The sequence below is a fragment of the Chaetodon trifascialis genome, chromosome 10 (genome assembly GCF_039877785.1).
Source record: "Chaetodon trifascialis isolate fChaTrf1 chromosome 10, fChaTrf1.hap1, whole genome shotgun sequence".
Lineage (NCBI taxonomy): Eukaryota > Metazoa > Chordata > Actinopteri > Chaetodontiformes > Chaetodontidae > Chaetodon > Chaetodon trifascialis.
In genome coordinates, this window is record NC_092065.1 from 24307188 (window position 1) to 24332205 (window position 25018).

At 42.8% G+C, this 25018-nt stretch overlaps 2 protein-coding genes across 5 annotated transcripts in view; both read left to right on the forward strand.

Annotated features, from left to right (window-relative positions):
- Positions 1 to 8504, forward strand: part of hipk2 (homeodomain interacting protein kinase 2) — a 71312-nt gene extending 62808 nt beyond the window's left edge. For all 3 annotated transcript variants that reach the window (XM_070971422.1, XM_070971423.1, XM_070971424.1), the window contains exons 11-15: positions 137 to 319; positions 496 to 819; positions 1339 to 1580; positions 1674 to 1831; positions 2132 to 8504. In XM_070971422.1, coding sequence (XP_070827523.1) covers positions 137 to 319; positions 496 to 819; positions 1339 to 1580; positions 1674 to 1831; positions 2132 to 2596 — 1372 coding nt within the window. In that variant the 3' untranslated portion in view covers positions 2597 to 8504. The remainder of the gene's footprint in view (positions 1 to 136; positions 320 to 495; positions 820 to 1338; positions 1581 to 1673; positions 1832 to 2131) is intronic.
- A 1786-nt stretch (positions 8505 to 10290) lies between these two features.
- The window catches only part of LOC139337096 (UPF0606 protein KIAA1549), a 37067-nt gene continuing 22339 nt past the window's right edge, over positions 10291 to 25018 (forward strand). For both annotated transcript variants that reach the window (XM_070971470.1, XM_070971471.1), the window contains exons 1-3: positions 10291 to 10456; positions 11468 to 11758; positions 22762 to 24906. In XM_070971470.1, the coding sequence (XP_070827571.1) occupies positions 11626 to 11758; positions 22762 to 24906 (2278 nt within the window). In that variant the 5' untranslated portion in view covers positions 10291 to 10456; positions 11468 to 11625. The remainder of the gene's footprint in view (positions 10457 to 11467; positions 11759 to 22761; positions 24907 to 25018) is intronic.

A 25018-nucleotide genomic window follows, 5' to 3' on the forward strand; every position in this document is an offset into this window, starting at 1 on the left:
CCTGTCTTTCTTTTTCCCCAGCAGTGTTGCCTCTGATTATCGTGTTACATCAGTGTTTTTTCAGTATTTTATGCTCAGATGCTTCACCTGCAGGTTTCTTACTGTCACAGTAACAAAAAAATATGTTATATTACAGGAACTCCCATCCTCATGGCAGCCATTATAATCCCATCATGCAGCAGCCAGCCTTGTTGGCTGGCCACGTCACACTCCCATCCAACCAGACGCTCAATGTGGGAGTGGCACACGTCATGAGGCAGCCCTCAACCAATAACAACTCCTCTTCCAAAAAGAACAAACAGCACCAGATGTCTGCCAGGTACTCTGACACTCAGATGACTGAGTGTTACTGTAAATCATCATACTTCCAGCTACGCACCATCCCCAAATGATCCTGATGTTTCACGCGGTAGTTTTTGATTCGGAGGTCTTTGATCTTCAGCACCTGCGTGTTTTGTCCTCTGTGTGACATTTAGCGTCCTCTCTGTCTTTAAGGAACATGTCAGCCTACGAGGTGTCATCCTCTCAGGCGGTGTTGTCCCCGCAGCGCTCCAAGCGGGTGAAGGAGAACACGCCCCCACGTTGCGCTGTGCTACAGAACGGCTCGGCCTCCAACTGTCCACCCCCGCAGGGCTGTGGGGGCAGCGGATGGGGGGCTAGCGAAGCTGAGCAGGCTTCCAGCACCACCCGCGACCATCAGCACCAGCACCATGTCCCCAGACAGACCATCATAATCCCCGACACGCCCAGCCCAGCAGTCAGCATCATCACCATCAGCAGTGACACAGACGAGGAAGAAGACCACAAACAAAACAATAGGTCAGCTATTGCACCAGAGGCTGGCACGTTGCTGCCACGTGTTTGATATGAGGCATGTTTGATTACCTCTGCCTGTGTGCTTCCAATATCAGATGACTGTGCAACTATAAAAGTAATTTAATAACCAGGCCACCCCTGGCCAGTGGTGATTCTGTGGCAGTGGTATTTTGCAAGTATCGATCACATCAGTTTTATAGCCATGCAATCATCTGACGACAGACAAACAAAGATGTGTCAAAGATCATTGTTTGCTGTGATATACTGCACTGAAACACAGAGCAAGCAATCACAGAGTAGGTGGTAAAAGAAAGCTGGGACTTTCTAAGTAATTAGTTGGGTTGAGGGTCTATACTTGGCTGCAGCATGCAGTATATAATTTAAGTGAGGATCTAGAATCTGACATTGGATAAATACATTGAAAGGATTGTGCCAATAAGCCAGCACATATAATATTATCACATCAATAGTCAAGTTGATCCCTCAGTACCGTCTCTCTCTGATCCCCTTTTGATCCCGCAGTTCATCTTCAAAGCAGCGGAAGAATGTCATCAGTTGCGTGACGGTCCACGATTCGCCCGACTCTGACTGTTCCAGCAACAGCCCCTACACTGTGGAGTCGAGACCCCCCAACAACAACAGCTACGACACAAAGACCACCATCCTGGACAACTACAACAATGGCAACCCCCGCACCATCATCATCCCCCCTCTCAAAACCCAGAACAGTGAAGTCCCGAGTGAGTGTGAGCGCCTGATGCCAGGTAAAGCACTGCGACAGATTCAGCCCTAACCTAAAATTAGATCGAAATTTGAAGGAGCTGCTCGCCAATTAACCGAGCTTGTATCACTTCCAGATGCAATGAACCATCAGAATTCAGCTTACAAGTTCAAGTCCTCCAATGGAGTGGTGTCTGGCAATAATCACGTACCAGGGGGTGTGACTGGAGGGTCCTACCGACAGCAGCGCTCAGGGCCTCACCCCCTCCAGCAGCAGCCTCTCAATCTCAGCCAGGTATGGTGTAACGGGTGTTACACATGTGAATATGTGTGTGTGAAACTTTAGCTTTTCAAATTGGCACCTTCTTCAGGTCATGTTTCAGAAGAATTGTTAGATATTTTTAGAAATACGCTTTTGTGACCTTTGATACCATTCTCATGTTCTCATGTCATTACTGATCACATTCTCACATTAAATATGAAGCCTCTTAGCGTAGCTTAGCACAAGCACAGCACTACTTCAGTTCTAACAGCAATATATTTAGCACAGGAGAAATAAAACTGACTTCAGCCCTTCTATCATCTCATCTTCCAGGCCCAGCAGCACATGGTAGCTGAGCGAAACGGAGGTCATCGGCGCCAGCAGGCCTACATCACCCCCACCATCGCCACTCAGGCCCCGTACTCCTTCCATCACAATAGCCCCTCTCACACGGGCAATGTTCACCCCCACCTGGCTGCCACACACCTGCCCAGCCAGCCCCACCTCTACACCTACACGGGCCCCGCTGCTCTGGGCTCGACCGGCACCGTGGCCCACCTGGTGGCGTCACAGGGCTCTGCGCGCCACGCGGTCCAGCACGGAAGCTACCCAACAAGCATCGTCCACCAGGTCCCAGTCAGCATGGGCCACCGCGTGCTGCCCTCACCCACCTTGCACCACAGCCAGTACCAGGCCCAGTTCGCCCACCAGGCCTACATCAGCGCCTCACCCGCTTCCACTGTCTACACTGGATACCCGCTGAGCCCCACCAAGGTCAACCAGTACCCTTACCTCTAGAGAAGACACTGACTGACACTGGAGAGCCTGACCCAGCTCTGCTGCTTCCCCCAAACCCACCCGCTATGAGCCCCGTCAACATCCTCAACATCCTTTCCTCGACCTCAGACATAAACAGAGACAGAGGAACATGCAATCCTCATGAAACTGTCACGTATAACTTGAAGATGTAACGACAGAGAGAGAAAGAAAAAAAGGTTTCACAGCCTCTCTAGAAGGGAAAGATGGGGTTGGATTTCAGAGGGGTACAGTTCAAGATTTATTTTTTTTTATTTTTTTTTTTTCCATTTCGTTTTTCCTAAAAGGGCCAGTTTTTGCTTTTATTTGTCAGTTCTTCGCTTTACTTTTTGAGAAAAGTAACGTCTCAGTAGTTTTACAAGGAGGTCTGAAACAGGAACAGTGGAGGTTTTCTGCTTTGTTTTCTTTTATTTTCCCCTCTTAAATTTGGGAAGTGACTGTTGAACAGGGGTTACTGACTGGAAGTTCAGAATCCCAAGAGACTTGGGAGAAGGTGAAATACGGAAACCTGCTGCTCTTCAAAGAAAAAAATAATGATGGCCTTGAACTGTCTTAATATTTCCAAATCATTCATGGTGTGGGGAGAAAAGAGAGGCACCTCCCCCCACTCCACCTTCTCCAGCCGAGGAGGCTTCTGGAAATATAACCAACAGAAGACAACAAACTTTTTAGTGTATTTATAGATATTTTTTCCTTTATGTTTCACCTTTATGACGATACTTCAGTTTTAGCTAGGTGTCTTAGCTGGGCCCCGTTCTTAGAATGTAGCAGTCTGCACCTGTTTGTTTTAAGAAGAAACCTTTTTCCGATACCAATAGATTTATTTGTTCCTCTTTTTTCAATGTGATTGCACAAAGTGGTTAAAATAACATAGGCATGTACAACGTGATTGTCTGTGTGTGCTACTGTCAGCCATGCGTGTGTAGTCCACCTCCTCGAAATTCTCTTCAGTCTTTAGGTTTCAACCATTGTTCCCTCGTAGTGCCTTACAGATATAACGACACAGTTTACTTGGCTTGGATCCTGAAAGCCACGAGAGACTATAGCTATACTTAGAGAGACATGTTTCCCTGGTTTGACATCCTAGTCAGGGCAGTTGTAGCTCTCTTCCAGGTGTAGGCTCAGCCCTTGCTGTTTCTTGTCCTTAATGACAGCCTAGTATAGGTGATGAAGATTAATGTCGGAGTTGATATCACGCTGAGCTATTTTATTATGTGTGCATGAGATAACTTGCCTGGGGTACTGACCAAAGTCATAGATACATTCTTGTTACATTTGCTCTGGATATTAATGTAAATATGAAAATGTACAGTATAGCTGTAGCTATAAACCTCTATCACAGTGGCACCTAAAATGTGGATTTAGTTTGGAATATACTTGTTTTTCTTAATCACACAAGAGAGTTCATGCATTGTGATCACAGAGCAGAGATATTAGCTCAGTTTTCATGTACAGGGAATGAGTTACAGTACTTTGAGACACAGTAGAGGTCGTTTTTTAAGGTTAAAAGCTAGTCCGAGAGAAGGGCCTGACAGAAAGTGATGGTTGCCATGAGGGTGGTTCTGTGAGGCTGGAGATAGCCAGGCTGCAGCGAGGAGACAGAGTATGGAGGGTCGTTTGAGAGAGACACTGTGTAGGCATGAGTGAGGGGGCTGGTTGAAAGCATAGGGTCAGTTTAGGTAGGGACTGTGGAGGGCAGGGTGAAACTCTCTCTATCTTAAATGGGACTAAAATGGTAGCAAGTTGGCACTGAGCAGGTTGATAGTAACACTGAGCCCGGGTGGTCGGTAGGAGCCGCAGGGGGCACTACCTTACCTGAATGCACACTTAGAGTTCTGACATGAATCTTTTTGTCGTTTGTTGCTGTCGTTCGTTTCTCCAGCAAAGATAATTGTAAGTTATTTGTTGCGCTTGAGGCATGGGTAGCATCTCAGAGCTGCAAGAACAGAACAGAAGGGAAATGCCACAGCATACACCTGGAAGGGCACCTTGTGGCCGATTTGTCGTCACTGTCCATTTGTCTTCGAACCAGGTACACCACAGACATCGCCACGCCAGCTGAACGGGATACCTGAACACTTAGAGAACCAATAGGGCTGTCGCTTTGCGTGTTTGCTGCTCGATTTAACAGACGTCATTTTTTCTCGTAGCCAGTGATACAAATAATCTCCTCTGTTCGTTTGTCCTCCTGAACGTGGGCACATCAGAACCGCTGGTGGTTTAGTGAAAGCCTTCCCCTCTCCTTCATGGTATGCCATAGTACTTGCATTTGAAGTGATTTTTTTTTTTTTTTTAACTTAACATTATCTTGAACTTTTTGACATGGCTGTAGTACATGTTGTGTTAATTTTTAGAGATTGTTGCAATAATTCTTGTGGATGTTTTATCAGAGAGTGTGTGTGTGTGTGTGTGTGTGTGTGTGTGTGTGTGTGTGTGTGTGTGTGTGTGTGTGTGTGTGTTTATTATGTGTCAGGCTCATTTCTAATTTGTAACCTGGGGGTTGATGTACAGTAATATTTAGTATTCCGTGGAGGTGGGTGTACCTGTGTAAAGTGTTGCAACACTGCTGATGACAGTACGTGTTGAGTTGATGATAATCCCGTGGGGCCCTTATAGATAGATGCTTTGGCTTGAGGGTGCCACACACCCAACATCCAACAGTCTCTTAAAAAGCCTCCTGATGGGCTCCAGAGTGGTTTGTCATTGTGGTACTTGTTTCCCCAAAACTCTCCACTCCCCGTCAGCTCCAGCATGCAAGCCCAGAGTGCAGGCAGTTAAAGATGTGATTATAGAGTAAGTTGCTGGTTACATCATTCTTCTCTGTTCTGTTGTTGTCTTTTTATTTTATTGTATCTACTTAATTTCCTCTAGGTCATTGGGGCCTAAGCACACACGCATAAGAGAGAAGATTTTCCATTGAAATCTTTTGGCTCCTCTGTTCTGAGACAGACTACTGAAACATTCCACTGTTGGAGATAATTTGGCATTGCCCATGCTACACTGCTGTCCTGTCCCCTGTCCTGTCAGCGCGGGGACAGCATTGTCACACTCGGACTTTTCCGCTCCTCCCACCAAAGAATTCAACAGATTGATCGTGCACAGCACAGCACAGTACAGTACGAGCAATCCTCCACGGCGTTCATAGAGCAGACAGGCAATAACTTCTGGTCTCATCTTTAAACGCTTTACAAGTGCTTTCGAGGACATCTTCTTTTACCCCCCCCCACGCTAATGCATGTGTGCGTATGATGTACGTGTCCACAGGGAGGATTGAACATGCTTCGTGCATGCATACATACAGTCGTGATGACCAGAATCTGGACATCCAGCTGTGAGAAAAGCTGTCTGTGTCGAAGCTTTTTCCGTTTCACCCTCATTACTCGGCCCCTGTCTAGATAGAGCGCTCAATAATTATCGAAACTCTCTCCAAATTGTAATGCCAGTTTTTGTTTTTTTGTTACGTTGTCCATGTCGTAGCTTTATTGGTGTTGTATGAAAATGAATTTGTAAAAAAAAAAAAAAAAAATTGTTTTACATTAGCGTGCCATGGAATAGAATGACCTGTAAAAATGAACTAATCAAAAATGTACCAACTATACCTTTAAATCCATGGTCACCTGCACAAAATGAATGTAATATGTGACCTGCGACATCTGAAATGGCTTTAGATCTTTCTCCGTGGGTGACTATTCATTTGATTTCTACACCGTTTTGTGGCCATGCATGATGCAATAATTATACATCTGATCTCCAGCAAACTCCCATCTGAAAGAAACAATGTAAAATTAGCACTATCCTCGTAATTATGGGATATGAAATAATCGCTATTTTCTCAAACGAAACATCCACTTAAGAGTAGCCCTGTATGTGCAACATTGTGGAAAATGACTTGATGTGTATGATACCTTTGTGTATTGCTCTGTTCACATAACCAATGTTTTGTGTTTTATAAGAAAGGGGAATCAGAAATGTGAGCATTAACGTAGATCGAGTGACCTTACAATTACCAAAATGTGCTTAAGTAAAGTGTAAAGATGTTTTGTGTTGTCGAGGTGAGTGTAGCCTCCCCAGCTAGCTACTTTATTGTTCGAGTACTGCCTTCTCCAAATAAGCAACAATACCTCCAAAGGTTTAAGGTGACATTTGAATTAGAGAAAAGCAAATAAGGCAGTATCTCTCACTATGAAACCTGGCATTCTCGTATAAAACACACTCTCACTTGCAGCTTGCTCATGGTATTATCGTGAATACTCCTCCTCTTGGAGCTTTGGAAACACTGAGAAACATTCCTGAGAGCAAGATGGCTCACTGTGCTCCATTAGGCTTCTTCAGACAAACCTTGTCAAGGTGACTTAAAGCTCAGCAAGAAGTCAACAGACATCCCGCACACTCGTTCAGCGTGAGCCGTTCGGCAAAGTCACAGCTGCTTCCCAAAGTACACGGGGGTTAGGGACAGGTGTTCGGTGGCTTTATCGTGAGCTGATGTACTTTCTGTCACCGGGAAATTCATAATCTAGCTACACAAGCATTCTTAAAGCCCTTTTGGATGGGAGTGTATGTTTTTGATTTTTTTTTTTTTACCTTTGTTGAGGAGATCCGCTCCTTTTGCTGGCTATTCCTTGGGGGAATTCAGGGTGAGGTGGTCAAGGTTTGATGCCATCACTGATAGAGGGTGTCAGATGAGGAAAATGTATGAATTGAAGAACCAAAAGTGACTCGAATACGAATGATTTCCTTCTCTCTTCATTTATTCTAATTTGCGGAAAACCGGGCAAAGGATTTGGATTCATTTCTACCACCTTAAATCCCCGATTTGCTGCGTTGTCACATGTTTGGTCAGACTTTAAACTGAAAACCGTAGCTTTTCCCATCTTACTTTCAGAGAGATTTCTGGCCAAGCAGTTCATTTTGTGGCGTCAATAAGTGGAATCTAGAAGTGGTAGACCAAAGCTACATTCAAAGCCAGATTTGCCTTTTTTCACCACAAAAATATTCCTCCTAAACTAGAGCTCATGTCAGAGTCGTAATCCCTTTTGGTACATTCTCAGACTTCTAACAGTAAATGAGTGTAGCTCACTTTCTGAAACAGCTACTTGCACAACAACATTCATGCAAGTGTTATATTAGTTTATTTACATTTTCTAAAAACCTAAGAGCGCATCAAACCCTGACCCCCTTTTGTGTCCCTTGCTGTATGGTTTCTCAATGATGTAAAATCTCATTCTTTGTTGATAAAGCTAATGTGTGCTGCAGTATTTCCTAGTATACTTCTCTGTTTGTTGTCTTTTCTTATTTACTTTTTGTTTATTGGGGTGTGATGTCTCATTATTTCAATCTGTTGACGTAGCGTTCTATGTATACCCTGTTCCTTAGCTAATATTATTAAGTATGTTATGAGAATGGATATTTTACTGGCTTTATAGAATGTTTAAATAAATATAATAATGACAATAAGAAGAAGGATTAATTAAACCTCCTAACAAGTTGAGTACTTGCTACTAAGCGCTTGTGTTACCATTATGATGTTGTGTGCTTCTCTTAATCATTTTCGTTGTAGAAAAATGGAGTGAATTTATATTAGGCTTCGAAAAAACTAATGATAGTATTGTAAATTTTACAGGAGGATTTTAACACACAAACAGCTTCGTCAAATAGAAGAATATAGTTATTTTAATTGTCCTCTTTACTAACTGTAGGGTGAGAGGGGGCTCGCGTTGTGGTGAACTATGTTATAGCTTGTTATTCACTGTTACTTTTGATCATTTTTTCGGTCTCCGAGGTGAATCGAGTTATTAATGAGAATTTGTATGCTCACATATGCATATTGTATATGTGTAGAAATGTAATCACACTTTGTCTTGGATTTACATTAAACTGTTAAGTCACGGCACCAGTCTCCTGCTTTCTACTGTGGTGTGTGTGTCTGTCTGTGTATGTCTATGTATGTGTGTGTGTCTCAAGTGTGTCCACTTGAGGTTTGCTTGAGCAAATTAGATCAGACATTCAATAAAAATCTACAATAATAAGCAAATACAAAATGCACTATTACCCCAAAATTTATTAACACCCATGAAAAAAAAAGGTGACACACATCCACTCAGGTGTTCTCAGGTAATCTGTCTGATTAGACCTTAGGTTGATTTCGGCTAACCTGGTAATTACATGAGGTCACCAAACGACAGGTTACTATTACAGGATTATGGCGTTGGTTGCCCCACAACAAAGCTAACAGGCGAGTCAGGGAGATGTCAATTTAGCAAAAGTGCACAGTCCTAAGAAGAAGTACATTGAGTGAAAACCCCTGTGTTGGTGGGGGTCATGGTGGTGTTGGGGCTTCAAAGTGGAAATGACTTTGGTATCAAAGGGGATTTATTTCATCGAGCTATTTGAAGTATGTTTTTCTCGTCGGTGAGAGGTATTATGGATCTGGGGTCAGAGGAACCATCCCTCAGCGTTGGTAAGTCTTGTTGAAGTGGTCCTGAGAAAGACACTGAATCTTGCGGTGGAAAGAGGTATTCTATTCCCTTACATAAGTAAAGTAGGAATAACACTATATAAAAATACTATGGAAAAATGCTAAATTGCGAGTATTTTTTAAAGTATAAAAAGTGAATGTTCTGTCACTGTGAATGTTTTATATTCTATTATGAAATTGTTAATATTAATGCATTAATGTTGGATTTCCCTGTACATTGTATCTTCTTTATAAACTGAGGGGTAATTCAATCCATCCATCCATCCAACAATACAGCTCATCACCACAATTAATGCTGTTGATTAAATGAAGTAGGGTAAAAAGTACTGTACTTGCCTTTGGAATGCAGTGGAGTAGAAATAAGAAGCGTACACTCAAGTGAAGTAGAAGTACATGAAAATGAAATTATAAAATTATATACAAATATCAAGTCATGTTTTAAAAAGAGGGATAAGAATTTAGGATGGAATTTTCTATGATACCATGGTGCACACAGAGAGGGGGCATATGATGTAATTGAGAGCCAAACTGGTCTAGAATCAGCAACATTAGTTACACTATAGTCCCGCTAGGTGGCGGTGTGCACCAAAATGTTGACGCCTGTAAACCGGCGCTGACGTTATCAGCTATCTTGCACTTGGGACGCCATATCTCAAGCTCTTTGTAAGTTGGAGCCTTTAATTCCGGACAGAAATCAAGCATTATAATAGAAACTAAGTATGCATCCTCGTTGTGTTTTGTCACGTGTTTAGTATAAACACTGCGCTTAAACAGCCTTATTAATCTTGATGAAATTGCAAAATAAAAGTCATAGTAGTACAACAACCAGAAGGTTATATTAAAAAAGAGCCCTTGCAGAAAAATAGATGATGTCAGCTTGATAGCTCTCAGTGTGATTTCTCTCAGTGACGAGGAGGTAAACTCTATTCAGCCAATAAGCAGGCAAACAGAGACATATCCACCCACGGCCTTACCTTGTTAAGTGCATCATCGCATGAGGCAACGTTGCCGTGGAAGCCGCAGACGCCAGTCGAGGAGGACCAACCTAATTTTTAAAACCCCACTTTGACAGAGAAGAGCTGCAGCCAATGAGAGCGAGTGTCGATAAATTGGAAACTAATCAGATCAACCAGGAGGCGGGACTAACCCAATCCTCAGGACGAGAGAAGGTAACTGTAAAAAAAGTGTCAGATGAAAGCGAGATACCAGCTCGCGCACAGTCCGTTTCCACTGAAATAACTTGTAACGCGGGCAGGTGGTTACGTGAAGGTTAACGACGGAGTCTCACACCGCGTTTCATTTCATCCAAGGATATTTTCCCGAAAACCAGACAAAGGAATTGATAGAACTGGAGCTCCTTTTTTTTGGTAAGTCTGAATGCGCAGCTATGAGCAGGCTGACAGGAATGGCTGGGGGAAAAATGAAAAAAGCCATTATCTGTGTATTCTTAGCTAGCTTTGGGACATATTACCAAACTATGTTAGCAAAACTGCTCTTAGCATTTCTTTCTGTCACACTCAAATGTAACCTGCTTTGTGTAGCCTTATGAAGAGCCACATGACCGTTAAACTTGCAAGTAACGGGACGGGATGTAGGACAAGAGACTGAAGTGTGTCATGATGAGCAGCTAGCCGCACGGCCGAGGGCTGAGCTCTGAGCTGGGTCTCTGTGCCGCCCTCCTCTCGCTTCACTCACCACGTTACGTTTATCCGCCTATGTGGAATTAGCAGGCTAGTTTAGTTGACACAGTGGGGTAATAATTAATCATTTCTGTGTCTTTTTTGACTAATGTTATTAGCGTTAATCTATAATGACCTGGTTGGCCATGTGCGTGAAATGTGTCAGGTTAGTATAACACATAAGACAACTCTGTGTGCTATTTGTTTATTTTAACATCAGATGTAAACTTTTATTTATTTTTTTTTTACATTCTAGTTCTGTGTATTTTCAGTGAGACAGGGTGAGAGTGAAGCCATTTAACATATTTTTGTCAAATCCAAAACAAACCAAATCCAAATTCAGCAGTCCAGTGCAAAGATCAGGCAAAATGAAAAATAGAAATAGTAAATTTCCTCAGAAAAATTGTCAGGCTTGGACGAATAATCCTGTTCCAAGTGGCAGATCTGTTCCTTGCGTGAATGAGCCTTTCTTTTACTACAGGTGTTGCAGTTATTCCCATTAATGTGGGTTTTGGGAGTTTAAGCGTAATCACGTAAAGGTTTTGAATAATATAAATAGAAAGTGTGCTCCTGTGCATTTCAGATTAGCAGTGGTTGTTTCCAGTGAATGGCTGATCAATGGAGTGATGGTCAAGTGGTAACGGTAAATGCGGTTGCTTTGTTTTGAGTGTCACACTGTTGCTCTTTTGTCGTCAACAGCCATTCTTCACTGCAAGCACGTGTTATGGAAGGACGGGCCTTTAACTAAAGGAGACCGAACCACGCAGCCCGAAATAACCCACAGCTCCATCGTCTCTCTGGAATGAATCTTCTCTTCTGAACTGGGTGAAATGCCTTGACCTTACCCCCACCGTATCATGGCAGGTTTAGTCTCGTCTGTGGGTTTGGTGGTCATGCTCAGGGCTCTTGTGCGTGCCCACGGCCAGCGCGCAGTGTTTCTGGGGATGACAGTGTTGGTAACAGTGATCGCAGCTGACTCACCTGTTGCAGGTAAGAGAATACCTTTCGCTGACTCACACAACATGATCCACTGATTTTTCCCTTGTTTTACATAACTGATGCAGATCAGTATCTTATTCGTTGTGGTTCGGTCTGCTTTGAAGTAGTGGCAAAATAGTGAATATGGTACTCATTGGACTGCAAGGTCCACATATTGAAACCCAACCCAGCATCTTTCTGCTGTTTAACTTAATCTAACTGAATAAGTGCATAAATTACACTAAACATGAATGCTACATAAACCTGCTGAATATGTGTGTGCAGGCAAATGTGTTAATGGCATCCAAGATCCAACCTAACATTTGTCCTGATGGATTCATTTCTGGTAATGGTTAATTTCTTCTTGAGGATCGTATTAGAGAAATCAGGAGCCTACAGCCATCTATCCATTCTCTGAACTACTTGTCCAGTGCAGGGTCACCGTAAATTTGCCCAAAAGTTTGAACCATCTTATCTTTTTCTTTACGCTTTCACTTAGAGGAGGTTTGCTCAGCATGCATGCGTGTTCTCAGCAGTACTTCACACAGTCACATCTCAGAGATGTTTAATACAACCGCGGTCTTGTTTGTGGGCAGCTGAGCAGCTGCGCTGGGGCAGTCGGGGTCATTATGTGCCTTGCTCAAGGCCAGCTTAACCAGCGACCTTCCATTCATAAGCATGCTGCCCTGACTCTCAGGCAACTGTTGCCAACTCTTCTATTTAAAGCTCGTCATCCCCCCAAAAGAAGAAATTACGTAGCGCAGTTGCATAGTAGCATATAGCCCCATAAGTGCAACTTTATGTTTTCTTACCTTCAGTTTAGTAATGTATGCAGTGAAACCAGAAAGTCCATATCTGGTAGTTTATCTCATGTGCTTACAAAGGTCCTCATTTCCATGTAAACAAAGTCAGGGCTGCTGCATGACCTTGGTTAGTTGTGATATTTATAATGAAGAAGACTTAAATGTTTGATTCTGGATTTTTCCAAGCGATGAGGTGACCCTATCCCTTTAGCCCACAGACTGTAGAGTTAAACCAATTTCCAGTAATTAGAGAAAGAGAAAGGGTCTAAATCCATCCACTTGATGGGTGTTTTCTTCAGGCTTACTTTCATGGATAGTGACATGATCCCACCAAGACGCCTCCAGCTCCACATTGCCCAGTGAAAAGAACATGCTTTAAGAGCAGCCAAAAACTCATGATATTACGTTGTTATAGGATTATGCAGTAAATGCCACAATGTAAGCCTTATGCAGGAAGTCAGTAAATCTTAAACTCATACTCTTATTACACACCTTCACTCACAGCTTTTTTAATTTGATGACCATTAATGTGGGCTATCTGCTTTCTTCAGTTTACTGCTCATTTGTGAGGCCTTTGTAAAAGAGTCCAAGTCACATTTCAGATTCTCTCAAACTCTCAGTGACCTGGTGGACAAAATACAGCATGAATAATTCGGCTTGTAGTGTAGTATTTTGACACCCATGTCACTTTTCGCTAACAGTCACTTACCAAGTGACTCAATCTGTGTAATAAAATGGGAAAATTTGAAAGTTGGCGCACATTTTGCTGTGCTTTTACTATTCTGTGTTTTCATAGGAAGGCATCATTGGGACGAGGGATCTATCAGAGTTGTTTTGTCTCTGACAGGAAGACATCTTCTGCCAAAGCGAAGAGTCTAGTTTTGGTTGATCTGTCCTCGTGGTTTGTGATGATCACACTATGCTACATGCAACACTTTGTGGAGCATCGTATTGGCAGTTCTCCTGTGGCAGCCTGGAAACCACTGTATCACAGGAGAATAGGATTATGAGCCATGGTTTGGATGGATTTCAGAGAGCTGCATGCTGTTCTGAATTAGCCTATGTGCACTCTAAATTGGTGCTAACATTGTTGCACAATGGGAACATCAAGGAATGGGCTTTTTTGGTTTAGTTTAAGAATAAATAATTGTAAGAAATTTAACAACCATAAGATTACACTTTACTGCTATCAATGTTGCTCTGGTTTTGGCCCATTCCTTTAAAAATGCTGCCCTTTGACATTTACTGGCTTTAACCACATTTTCCAGTCTCTTAAGGCACAAATTTCTTTTATTTTAGGTAATTTGTGTCAAGTAATCGTGCAATATATCTATATGGGTGATAAAAATTCAGTTAATATCTCCCAATGTGATGTAAAATCCTGGCAAGAAGTGTGACCTTTTCCTAAGACTGCTGAGTCAGTATTACATGAGCTAAGTTAGTTAAGCTAAGAACAAACGCTGTTTCAGAGTGGACATGATTGCACAAGACAGTAGCAGAAAAGTGAAAACTGTTACTTGTATGTCTGTGGTGTAAAATGAAGTTATATAACAGTAAGTTTTATGGTAAACTCCGAGTTATTGTATGACGGAGGTTCTCCTCTTCCTCACCCATTGTTATACAACTGTGTTTCCATGGTCTGTTTCAACAGTGAAATCACCAGCCACTCAGCTTTCCTCTCACAGACTCAGAAGCACACTTTCTAGTTTCTAGGTCAAATAGAGCATGGCGACCTACGTATAATTGTTCCTCCAGACCTGACATCATACAGTAATTTTCTCTGCTTCTCTTGGTCTTTCCGGTCCTCTGCTCAGTTTCTGTGAGAGAAATGGTTCCACGTATATACCCTGGATCTGAAATGAAAGGTCGTCACAAATGTGAAGAATATAATTATGAATTTTTATGTGATAATATCATGAAGTGCCCTTGCAGTTTTGCTTCAGCAATATCTCTCTCTGCAGTGCAGTGGCTGGCAAGTTCAGCACAGCAAGCTGCAGGCCAGCAAAGTCCTGGCTAATTACCAGCGCAGTCCGTTGCCATGTGAAATGTGATCTGTGCAGGATGACAATATGGCCATTCATTATTCATTAGCGCTGGGAGCCAGTTGCAGATCAATGGGTAGGACCTATCAAGAGCCAAACAGTGGGTACTTTTGCTCTCACCAGGCCTGCAGCTTGACCAGAAAGATCTATTGGAAAGTGGCCGGTGGCTGACCCTCCCTGCCTGTCTGCTGACTGGCCTGTCCCAGCGTTATTTGGTTGTGTGGAGAGCAGTGGAAGCTGGTCTGCTGGTGGTCAATGATAACAGACGGAAAGCAGCTTTTTAACATCATCCTTCCACTTGCTTATAAGTATCCATCATTATACTTTCCGATTTCACATTCACACGTCAAAGTCATGAAACAGTCAACTATTCTAAGGATGGTCACAGTCTCACTTCCCTAATTTTTTCCAGTTGTCTGCCATTACCTGCATCATACTGGTAGATTGTGATGTGAGGGTACCATAGTGGGGGCTTGTGAATGTACATCTGTTAGTGATTTTGTGTACCCTTTTATGTGCTTTACCAAGGCAATTTTCCACTGCAGCTTCAGCGTCCTGCAAGTGTGTAAACATAGCATGAATATTGTGTAGGAACAACAATCTTATTTGATCAGTCACTGAAACAGCTCACTCAGTGTTTCTTTGTTTTTGTTTTGTTATTTGCCAGCTATTAATAAGTTACCTTGACATGATTTGTATGTCAGAGAATCACTAAAGGCACGCTGTCTTTGATTAAATGTGTCATTATTGTCTGTGTCTGTAATCACAGCTGTACAACTAAGAACGCTAATATCTCTCAGACTGTGATAGAAACAGTTCTCTCGACAGTGGTTGTTGCTGCACAAGCCTGCAGTAAACCTTTATTTATTCCAAATAGATTTCCCAGACTGTGCCCTTACAGCTTCTTGTGCTAATGGCCTGTCAGCATTGGGAGCTTGAAATGTGAAATACAAAGTTTCCGATTTGACAGAAGGCAACATTGAGGCCATATTGTGCTGAGCCCAAATCACTATGTGCTGAAATGAACTGCAGCTGATTATTTATATATTTATCAGAGCAGATGGTGGGGTTCAGCCTGGCCTTTTTCAAGCCACTCCAGGCGAAATCATTTTGGTTTGGACTTTTCAACATCACAGCAACTACTAAGAAACAGTCAGTATTTTGCCTCAGCCTGCACAGATATTTCCATTTTCTGCTCACATATTAACTTGTAGGGCCGTTAGAAAACAGCTACCTTTTGAAGAGAGCTTGACCCAGCCCAGCAGACAGTGTTTGTTCTCCCACGACCTGAAGCCCGAGAATGAGTGGCCCGCGCTGGAAGGAGGAGGTAGAGGTAGAGGAGGCTGCTGACTGACGCAGTCCTCTGGGCCTCTCTGGTTACAGGTCCTTGCCTTCCTGTCTTTCGAGGAAAATCAAGACTTCGGAAAGTGAAGGAGTGTACCCAAATTTTGTGTGTTTATCTGTGCGTGCATGTGTGTGGGCTTTTCTTAAAGAATGACATACTGGCATTTCATTCATCATCAGCTCTTGAAATATGTCATACCATCATAGCCATGACTTCTGGGGAGACCCCTGTGAGTTTGTGTGAGCTTTTATGAACTTAAGTCCTTAAATCTGTTATACAGTAGCCCAGCATGCTACAAATCCCTAAAGACTCCCTGAAAGTCAGCTTCCCTGTTCCTTTAACTCACATTCCCTCATTCTTCTTCTGTTACCTCTCTTCGTCTTTCTCAATTGGACTCTTGTGCTACTCCCCTCTCCTCCCCCTCTTTTTGCACTCCTCTTTCTCTTATCTTAAAAAGTATCCCCTCTGGAAAACAAAACAAGGGTCACATAAATCTGTCATGCAGTGCAGGCATGACCTCAGCCAGGTCTCCATTTTCATGCAAATTTCGGGCCAAATCAGATCAACAAATTAATTTATGGTAGATGTTGGCAACCCCTCCAACAGCAAAACTTTATATTTTGCATTAACCTTTATTGGTCTGCTGGATCATGGACAAGATTTGGATTAGCGTTCAAACGTATTTCTAACCTTTCTGTTGTTGATATATTTTTACTGTTTGATGTAGGCTAAAGTTGACAATTAAGTGAACTGGAAAGCAACTGTATGTCTATAATAAATGCACCCCTTATGATGTCAAACTAGTTTTTTGCTGCGGGTGGGGGGGCTTTGGCAGAGAGCATAATCTAATTGAACTCCACTGATAAAAACAATGGAATCTTTCCCATCTTAAAAGCTTTCCCGATAAACCAAATGTCAACACAGCCGTATCTTGATTGTTGAACTGCACTCGGTGTACGCAGCTCCTGCCAACTGAAAAGAGCCAGTCACGCAATGGGCTTAGCTGAAAACAGAACCATGTGTGGGGTTGTTGTTAGCTAGCATTAATATCAAAAGACCCTTTCTTCTCTCTCTTCTTTTTTCTTTTCAAATTACACAACCATTAAATTACTTTTTTTTTGCAATAAGGAGTCTGGCAAACATAGGAAATGATATCATTAGAAGGCTCTGGAAATGGTATCTCAGGTTTCTCGACACACATTCATAGGCATGCGTGCACTGTTGTGTGTGGTGCGCACACACAAGCACACGTCTGTGTGTTTCACAGCTCCTTGGCTGATTCTGCTATGGGTACCTTATTCTGATAATTAAAGTTGGTAAATTCCCAAAAATCAGTATTGAACAATTCAGTTGGACCTCATATCTTTGTGGTGTGTGTTTCTCTGCTCGTGTGTAATGTGTTTACACTGAGAGCTTGGAAGTAATGTTTCTTGCACCGAAAGACATACTCATCCTTTCACCAGGCAAATCTTATTTGGACTTCACCCAACCACTTGCCTTGAAACAGATGGAAGCAGAAACACATTTGTTGTCCTTCTCATGTTCTGCAAATGCAGCTTCCAACTGAACTGTTGTGTCTGTCAGCTCGAACACGCCCGGATATTTCACTGTGTTAAAGTACAGTGATTCAGTTTAGGATGTTACCTTGTTCTCTTTTTCTATAGATGTAAGCACAAAAGTGACATTTGTAGCTGCACTGCGCTAAATGCAACAAAGCTAAACATTTCTTGGCCCTCTATATTATGGGATGTAGCTGAACAGTTTCTTACTGATCTGTCTGTTTGGAGGAGGCACTGAAATTAAATCTGCCTTGTCACAGTAGGCAGATTTTTAGAACAGTTTCTTCTGCCATCTAAATGTGTATTTGTAAATCCTGGTTTATTCAGACTCCATGGGCCTCTCCTAAACAGTCAGACACATAATGTAGGTTAGTGGAGAGCTGTGATGATTCGATACAGGATCTCATAAGGTTTCGAGAAGATCCATCCTGGGTAAATGGGTTAGTGCTATTTCAGATGCCTGAAGTTGTGTCTGCGTGCAGCTCAGTCTCTCCACCCTATCTTTTGATTCTATTGTGGCGATTTTAGAAAGGAACATGAGATCAGCCAGCAGCAGTAATAATCTCTCTTGTCAGAATCCTTTTTACATGATTGCAGGCACTGATCCGAGCCTGTAACCAGATGTATAAACAGAAGTAGAACAAACCAACCGGGCCACAAGAAGAGCATTGCTTTTGTGTCATTGTGTGCTTAACTATGGACAAATTGGTTTTCACGGAATCTGCTGTTATAGATGGAAATTATTAATAAATATACAGCATTCTACAGCACCTTGTCAGGAACAGCAAAGGTATGTCAAAAAACAAACAAACAAACAAAAAAAACACACACGTAATGCTTCCTCTTACTTGTCAGTGGCAGCTGTGCATGTTGTGAATGATTCATAAGTAGAGGGAATAAAACAATCGAATAACTACCTGTTTATAAACCACACATGCTGGCTTGGAATTGCGGGTTTCTTTAACTTGTCAGTTTGGTCAAATGCAAATTTAGCACAGCTCATATCCAGAGAAGAAGAAGAAGAAGAAGAATCCTTTATTGATTACAGCACAACATGCATAGTTATAGAGGGGAAACTGCACACGCCATGCTTCAGCGAAATTCTTTCTCCGCATTTAACCCATCCTGGTCAGTCCTTCCTCTGCGGCAGACCAGGAGGGGTGGGCTGCCAGCCGACAGCGGCGCCCAGGGACCCAGTTCCTTTTGTCACCATTGGTCAGGTGGTGATCTTATTGCATGTTTTTACTGGGGGTATTTTATGTAGGATACCCCAGGTGAACATGGGGAGAACATGCAAACTCCACACAGAAAGGCCCCTTTCCTGGTTCATGGTGGAGGACACGCCCCTGGCGCCCACAGTGCCCCAGGCGGGAATCGAACCCGGGACCTTCTAGCTGTGCTTACCCCTGTGTCACCGTGCCACCATTCCAGGCAGCTATTCATTAGATCAAGTCTAGTATAAAAGACACATCAAGGCCTGATGAATGGAAATGAAATGTCATTAGTGTGAGATTTTTCCTGTAATGATAAATGAGAATCTCACTGCTTTAATTCTGCAGTGTTGTCAGAGTAATGAGACTGTGGCATAGTTTTTTCATCCATGTCTTTTACAAGCAGACAGCTTCTTTGAGAGGAAGCAGGATAATATTTCTTTATTTAAACTCCTTACATGAATCTTTATAAACTAGTCGTATATTTTATTTATCACTAATATAATAACGGCCGTCCCTGTTCCTGTAATGAGTTCTGATTGGCAGCGAAATGAGGACCTTTTGTTGAAATGATTCACATGCTATAGAAAGAGAAAAGGTGACCGACCAGGAGAGGGAGATTAGGAAGAGAGAAGAAAAACTGGACTGCATAAAATGAGAACTTGACGTTTATGCTCTCATGACCTGAAATTTAAAGGTTTCCCTCTGCATGGGTCTCAGCGCTGAGTTTCACGGACGTGCCCAACAATGCGTGGCCAGCCGAGTGTGACACACTCATGTTTCGGGGAACAGGTGGCAGCGCGGCTTGGTCTTGAAGGCCTTTGTCAATTTCTGCTTACTGTAATGTTAGCCCCAGTTCAGGCCAATTTCACTCGCTCTGTGCCTGGCTGCTGTCTGTCGTGCTGAGCCCTGACTGTCGTTACCCAAGATAAGCCATCACATATTAAGACCAAGCCTGCTTAATTATTAAGAACCTCCAGCTTTGGCTTGGCACAGTTTTGCATTTTATTTTATAGGTTTTCGTGCGTTTTTTGTTCAAATATTTTCACACTAATTTTTAATCTTGCGAAGCTGAGATTAACCTACAGCAGTGATTGAAAACACAGTGCTTTGTTGTGACAGAAAGCATTGATTCTTGGCTCGCTATACCCTCCTTAACATTCGTTCTCACAGTTGACATCAGTACAAGTAATGTCATCAATCACCTGCTACTAATGATCTTTGTCCCAATTAGCTGGGTGTTTTTAATCTATCCATGCATGTCTAATTGTCCTAAATGTGACTATAAATGAATTAGTTTGTCAGTGGAGGGGTGTGCTGAGATGAGGTGACATTTTGGGGTCATGTACCATAGCAGGACCTCAAACACCAGCGTGTTCTTCCAACACACATGGTCTTCTGCAGAGCTTGTGTATAATGTCAGACTTGTGTTCTTTTATATATCTGTAGCATTTACACAATTAGATTGTAGAAGAGCACAGTACACCAAATGCTGTGGCTTCTTCTTTTCATGCTCCATTTTTGTGATTATTTATAACTTCCCCACAAAACTGAAAACTCAGTAAACAGCCTGCATAGAACATGAGACTTGATCCTCCTTTTAATGGATTAAAAGAACATTATTTGGTCTGCTCTGAATGTGGTAAGAGCGTGTGCATCTGACCAGCTGTGTGATACATCCCCGGGGGTTCAAACACTTGGCACAGCAGACAAGGAGCTGTGTGGCACTTTGGAGAATGTGCAGCACAGACTCGCCTTCAGACAAGAAAGCCTTGGCTTTTCCTTTCCAAGTCCTCTCCAATGGGCTCTGTTATAATCGCATGTTGACTCAATTAAGGTACTAGTGTAGGTTATAATTAAGTTGGGAGTTTTCTCCCGGGCCCAGCCAGAGGCAGTCTTCTTGTGTGAAGTGATGCAGTAAATTGAAGATGATCCTTCAGATGTATGTATTTTTTTGTTGATGCTTTTTATAAGTGATCCGTTGTTTGTTCCCAGTGTTAAAAATAGTCTTCACCCTCAGCTGATTCTGCTGCTACTTTCAAGTGTGTATGATTTTCCAGAGCTGATGTGCACTACAGAGAGCAGCAATATTACCAGCAGCTGCTGAGTCACTATGTAGAGGCTGTTGGTGGCTTCCTTCTGGCAATGGCAATAATTGTGCTTTTAAAGTCTTGCCCTGCTCAAGAAGACCTACTTTCAAGGACAAATTTAAGACATGCAGTCTGCATTGAGCTTATTAAGCAGAATTGTTGTGTGTTTTCTTCTTGGTGTGTTTTGTTTATGTTTGTATACTCTGTGCATCCATTATGGTTCATTCTGATTCTTTAACCCCATGAACCATACTGTAGGATAGCACTTTGTTTTATGTAAGCTGGCACCTTAACTCATCTCTCGTAACCTGTCCCATTTATCCTCAGCAGCTCCTGTCTAACAGTACTGTGGAGGCAACCACATAAAGTCTAAAGATTGCTTTCGACAGAACCATGAAACATCTGTTTGGGCTTTGAATATTATTCTAATGGAAAATGTATGAAGCAGATTTGAGGATATAGAATAGACAAACTTAAACAGCTACAACTGTCTAAAGGTCTATTACCATGACTTATTTAAGAATTATTCTCTTCCCATCTTACACTGTCAGACCCTTACCATGTAGTGCAATCAAGGCGCTTCCCAAATTAAATCATGCATGATATGTTATGCAATGTGGAGAGAAAGGCCCTTGGCACAAATTAAGTCGGAGATGTGTTGCATAAGCCACATTTGCCATTTCTACATTTTGGCTGGTCTGATGTTGCCCTTAAGGATTTGAGCGTTGTGTGTAAGAGGTAGAGTTGCTTCCTGATGAGCTGATAATTTCACCATCCATCACTCCAAGGTCAGGTACCAGAGAAAAGGATATAAGATGTTCTCCCTAGAGTGCATCGGTAAGAGCCCAGGCTATCAAAGTGATGAGCCAGGACGGCCACTCGTTCATTGTGGAACATATGGTCAGTGCATGTATGTCAGCATAATCCCTTACTGTGCTGGAACTGTGGAAAACAGTCATTGTCAGCTTTTGTTATGATTTCACATTGTAGTCTAGCTTGATCTTTTTATCATGGCAGTGTATCAGCCTGCGAGTGTTTCCTTACTTCCTCATCTTATTGCCATTTTCCTCAGGATTAATGGTTCCATTTTGTAATCGCTTAAGCAAATGGGGTATTAGACTAGTGGCCAGGTGTAAGCAGGAGCCAGCAAGCTCTAAGTGAAGTTGTAAATGTGTTGTCTACTTTGTACATGGTGCAGGTTCCTGTAGTATAGGGTGAAATGGGTTTACTGAATAACCAGTGTTGTGTGGTGAACCAACCACACTATTTCATCGATCTTGAATTCCACTTTGTATCAATAATACATGCAGTTTGTAAATCATCTGTCAATATGGTATTGATTTTATCTAAATAGAGGCCAGGGTTACACATAACATCCTAAACCCACCACAGCTTTCTCCTACAGTTTCAATGAAGTGTCTTTCTGTTGCTGTATCGTCACTATATTTAACACTGTGACCTGTGCTCCAGAGACGACCAGCTTTATCTTCTTTTTTATTTCCTCACAGATCAATATTCATTTGGTCATTTTGGGCCATTGAGGGAACACACTTTTTTCAGTTATCCCACTGATGTAATCCCATTGTTGTTCATATATCATAACGTAGCTTACTTTGGGGTGCCTGCGTCTCTGCCATGCAGTCATGCTTGGTCTCAACCTGCCTCTCTGCTCAACCATTTGGACTCTTTGTTTTTGTTAAGAGGGATGACATTACAGTTGATTGAATCTTGGAACTGATATCAGGTAACACATTCGTGTAAATAAGTAACTGCTTTTCTAAGTCATTTACATCCTGAAGTTGTGGAGAAAAGAGTTGCTTAAATTCGCTCTCAGAGGTTATATTGGTAAATATATTGGTGAGTAAAAGAAATCAGATTGAATGTGTCCCTGTTATTTATTTTGTTTGATGTCAGGCATGAATTCATTCAACACTAAACTTAAGCATTCTCTTTATTCTTCTACAGATGAGTCTCTGTTGAGCTCCAAACACCACCCCGTGGGATTTGCTGGAGATGTTTCAAGTTCAACAGGGTCATCACCAGCAGCCTTACCAGCCTCAGATCATACTGCCTTTGAGAGCCCAGACTCACCTGGTGCCCTGCCACCCATTTCTGAACCAAACCGTGACATTAGGACTGCAGACATCCCACACTTTCAGTGGGGACATTCCCGTGCAGAAGAAGCACTTTCTCTTTCCTCTCCATCATTAAGCCCCTCTGAACCTGTTTTGGAGTCTAGTCCACAATTTGAGGCACCAGTTAAACTCTCTACAAACTGGAAGCTTGCCTGGACAAATTCTGCTAAGCAATCTTCCTCTTCCTCTCCAGCGCTTACAAAATCCCAGCTGCATTCTCAGTCAAATATATCCATAACACCATTAAGCCCTGATGCTTTTGCAAGGTCAGCAACACCTCAGCGAGGCCTAACTTCTGAGCAGAAAGTGACTGTGGGCAAGCAACAGGATGGTGCATCAGAACAAACTCTGGCAGTGATGACCTCACTTCCTCTTGAGTCCCCTAAACTGGCTTTTGCTGGCTCTCTGGCAGATGAAGCTCATGGTAATATCCTGGATGTGGACCAGCTGAGCCCCAGCAGTTCCCCCTTGAACGAGAACAAACCAGCATATGACGTAAAAATGCTACCAAACCCACTTGAGATTTTGGCCCCTGGCTACAATGTGCCTTCCATCACCCCCCTCTCCACTCCCTCTTCATCTGAACCCACTGAGGTATCTCCAGAGGACTTCTACCCCACCAACACCATGGAGTTGGACTGGGGTTCTGGGGACTACTTGGAAACAATGTCATTCTTAAATTCCGATGGAGAGGACTACTCTCTGGTAACCAAGGTGCCCTCTGACTCGTATGATCTGGAGGACTATACAGAAAGCTATGACACGTCCTTCCCTTCCAGAGTAGGCATATCCCTTACGTCTTTGCATCATCTTCATATCTCACCTTCGCCCAGCATCATCACAGCACCTAGCACCATTGTTGCACTAAAATCCATTTATCCCTCGCCTATTTCCTCTACAATTCACTATGCACTGGAACCTACTCCCTCATCTAACAGTGATGTACCCGATGCATCAGACATAGACTGGCCCGATGCTTTCACAATTCAGCCCACAGATGTCCTCTTACCTGACATGAACAGCTTGGAGTATTACACCACTCAGTTGACCAAGGAGAACAACAGTTCAGACACCGCTGAACAAAGAGGGAACATTACCGTGGTGTCCATCAGTTCTACAGACATCACACCCAACAGCAGCTCCACCACTGATGCCAATCTGACTGAGGACGAGTACTCCAGTGATATGTCAGGGTTTGAGCCTCATGATGATTCAACGACAGTAGTAACCACAGAGGAGAGTCCTCAGCTGGTCAATGCGTCTGAGCCTTTTCTGGATCCTTCCATAGTCCCAACCCACTTCTTTGATCCCTCTTCGTCCAGCTGGGGTAATCAGTTGTCCACTACAGATTGGTCTGCAGCTACACTAACTGTAGGCCTGGACAGCACTGCATTAAAAGAAGCTATGCTACCCAGTTCCACACCTTTGCTGCCAGATGATGTAATGTCTTCCTCCTCTCTGACAGATGTACACTGGTTTGTCACAGAGTCATTCCCACAAAGTACCATACATGCCACTCCTGTCTTAACTGCAACCATAGCCTTCTCCCCCGTTGAACCTGAACCTGCTGACAACACCACTGCTGATACAACAGAGTTAACTCCCCAAGACTCTGCTACTACAACTCAACCAACTCTCAATATCACTGTAGTTTCAACTGAACCCATGTCGAATGTTACTGTGGTCCCCCCAGACGTGCTGGGTGATCAGGGGGTGACTGAAGATGGAGTTGACATCCCAGCCACAATGACCTTGATTCCAACTAGCAGTGAAGCTAATACAGTCTCTGCTGTACCTGCAACTACAGCTGCCACCCCTACTTTTCATCAAACCACGACTAGAACTCCTGCCACCACTGAAGCCTCAACTAGTGTCAACGTCATCTCAACCACCAACGGAAAGAGCACAAATACAGCGACAACATCAAGGCAGTACCTCTGTGACCTCGACAGGCCTGCGTATTTAGTGAAAATTGGTACATTTTTGCATTTAATTATACTTTGTGTTAAATTCCAACTTTTTGTAATCCATATGCATGGTGTATGAAATGTGTGCGAACAAAATAAGACTGTAACCATTCGTATACT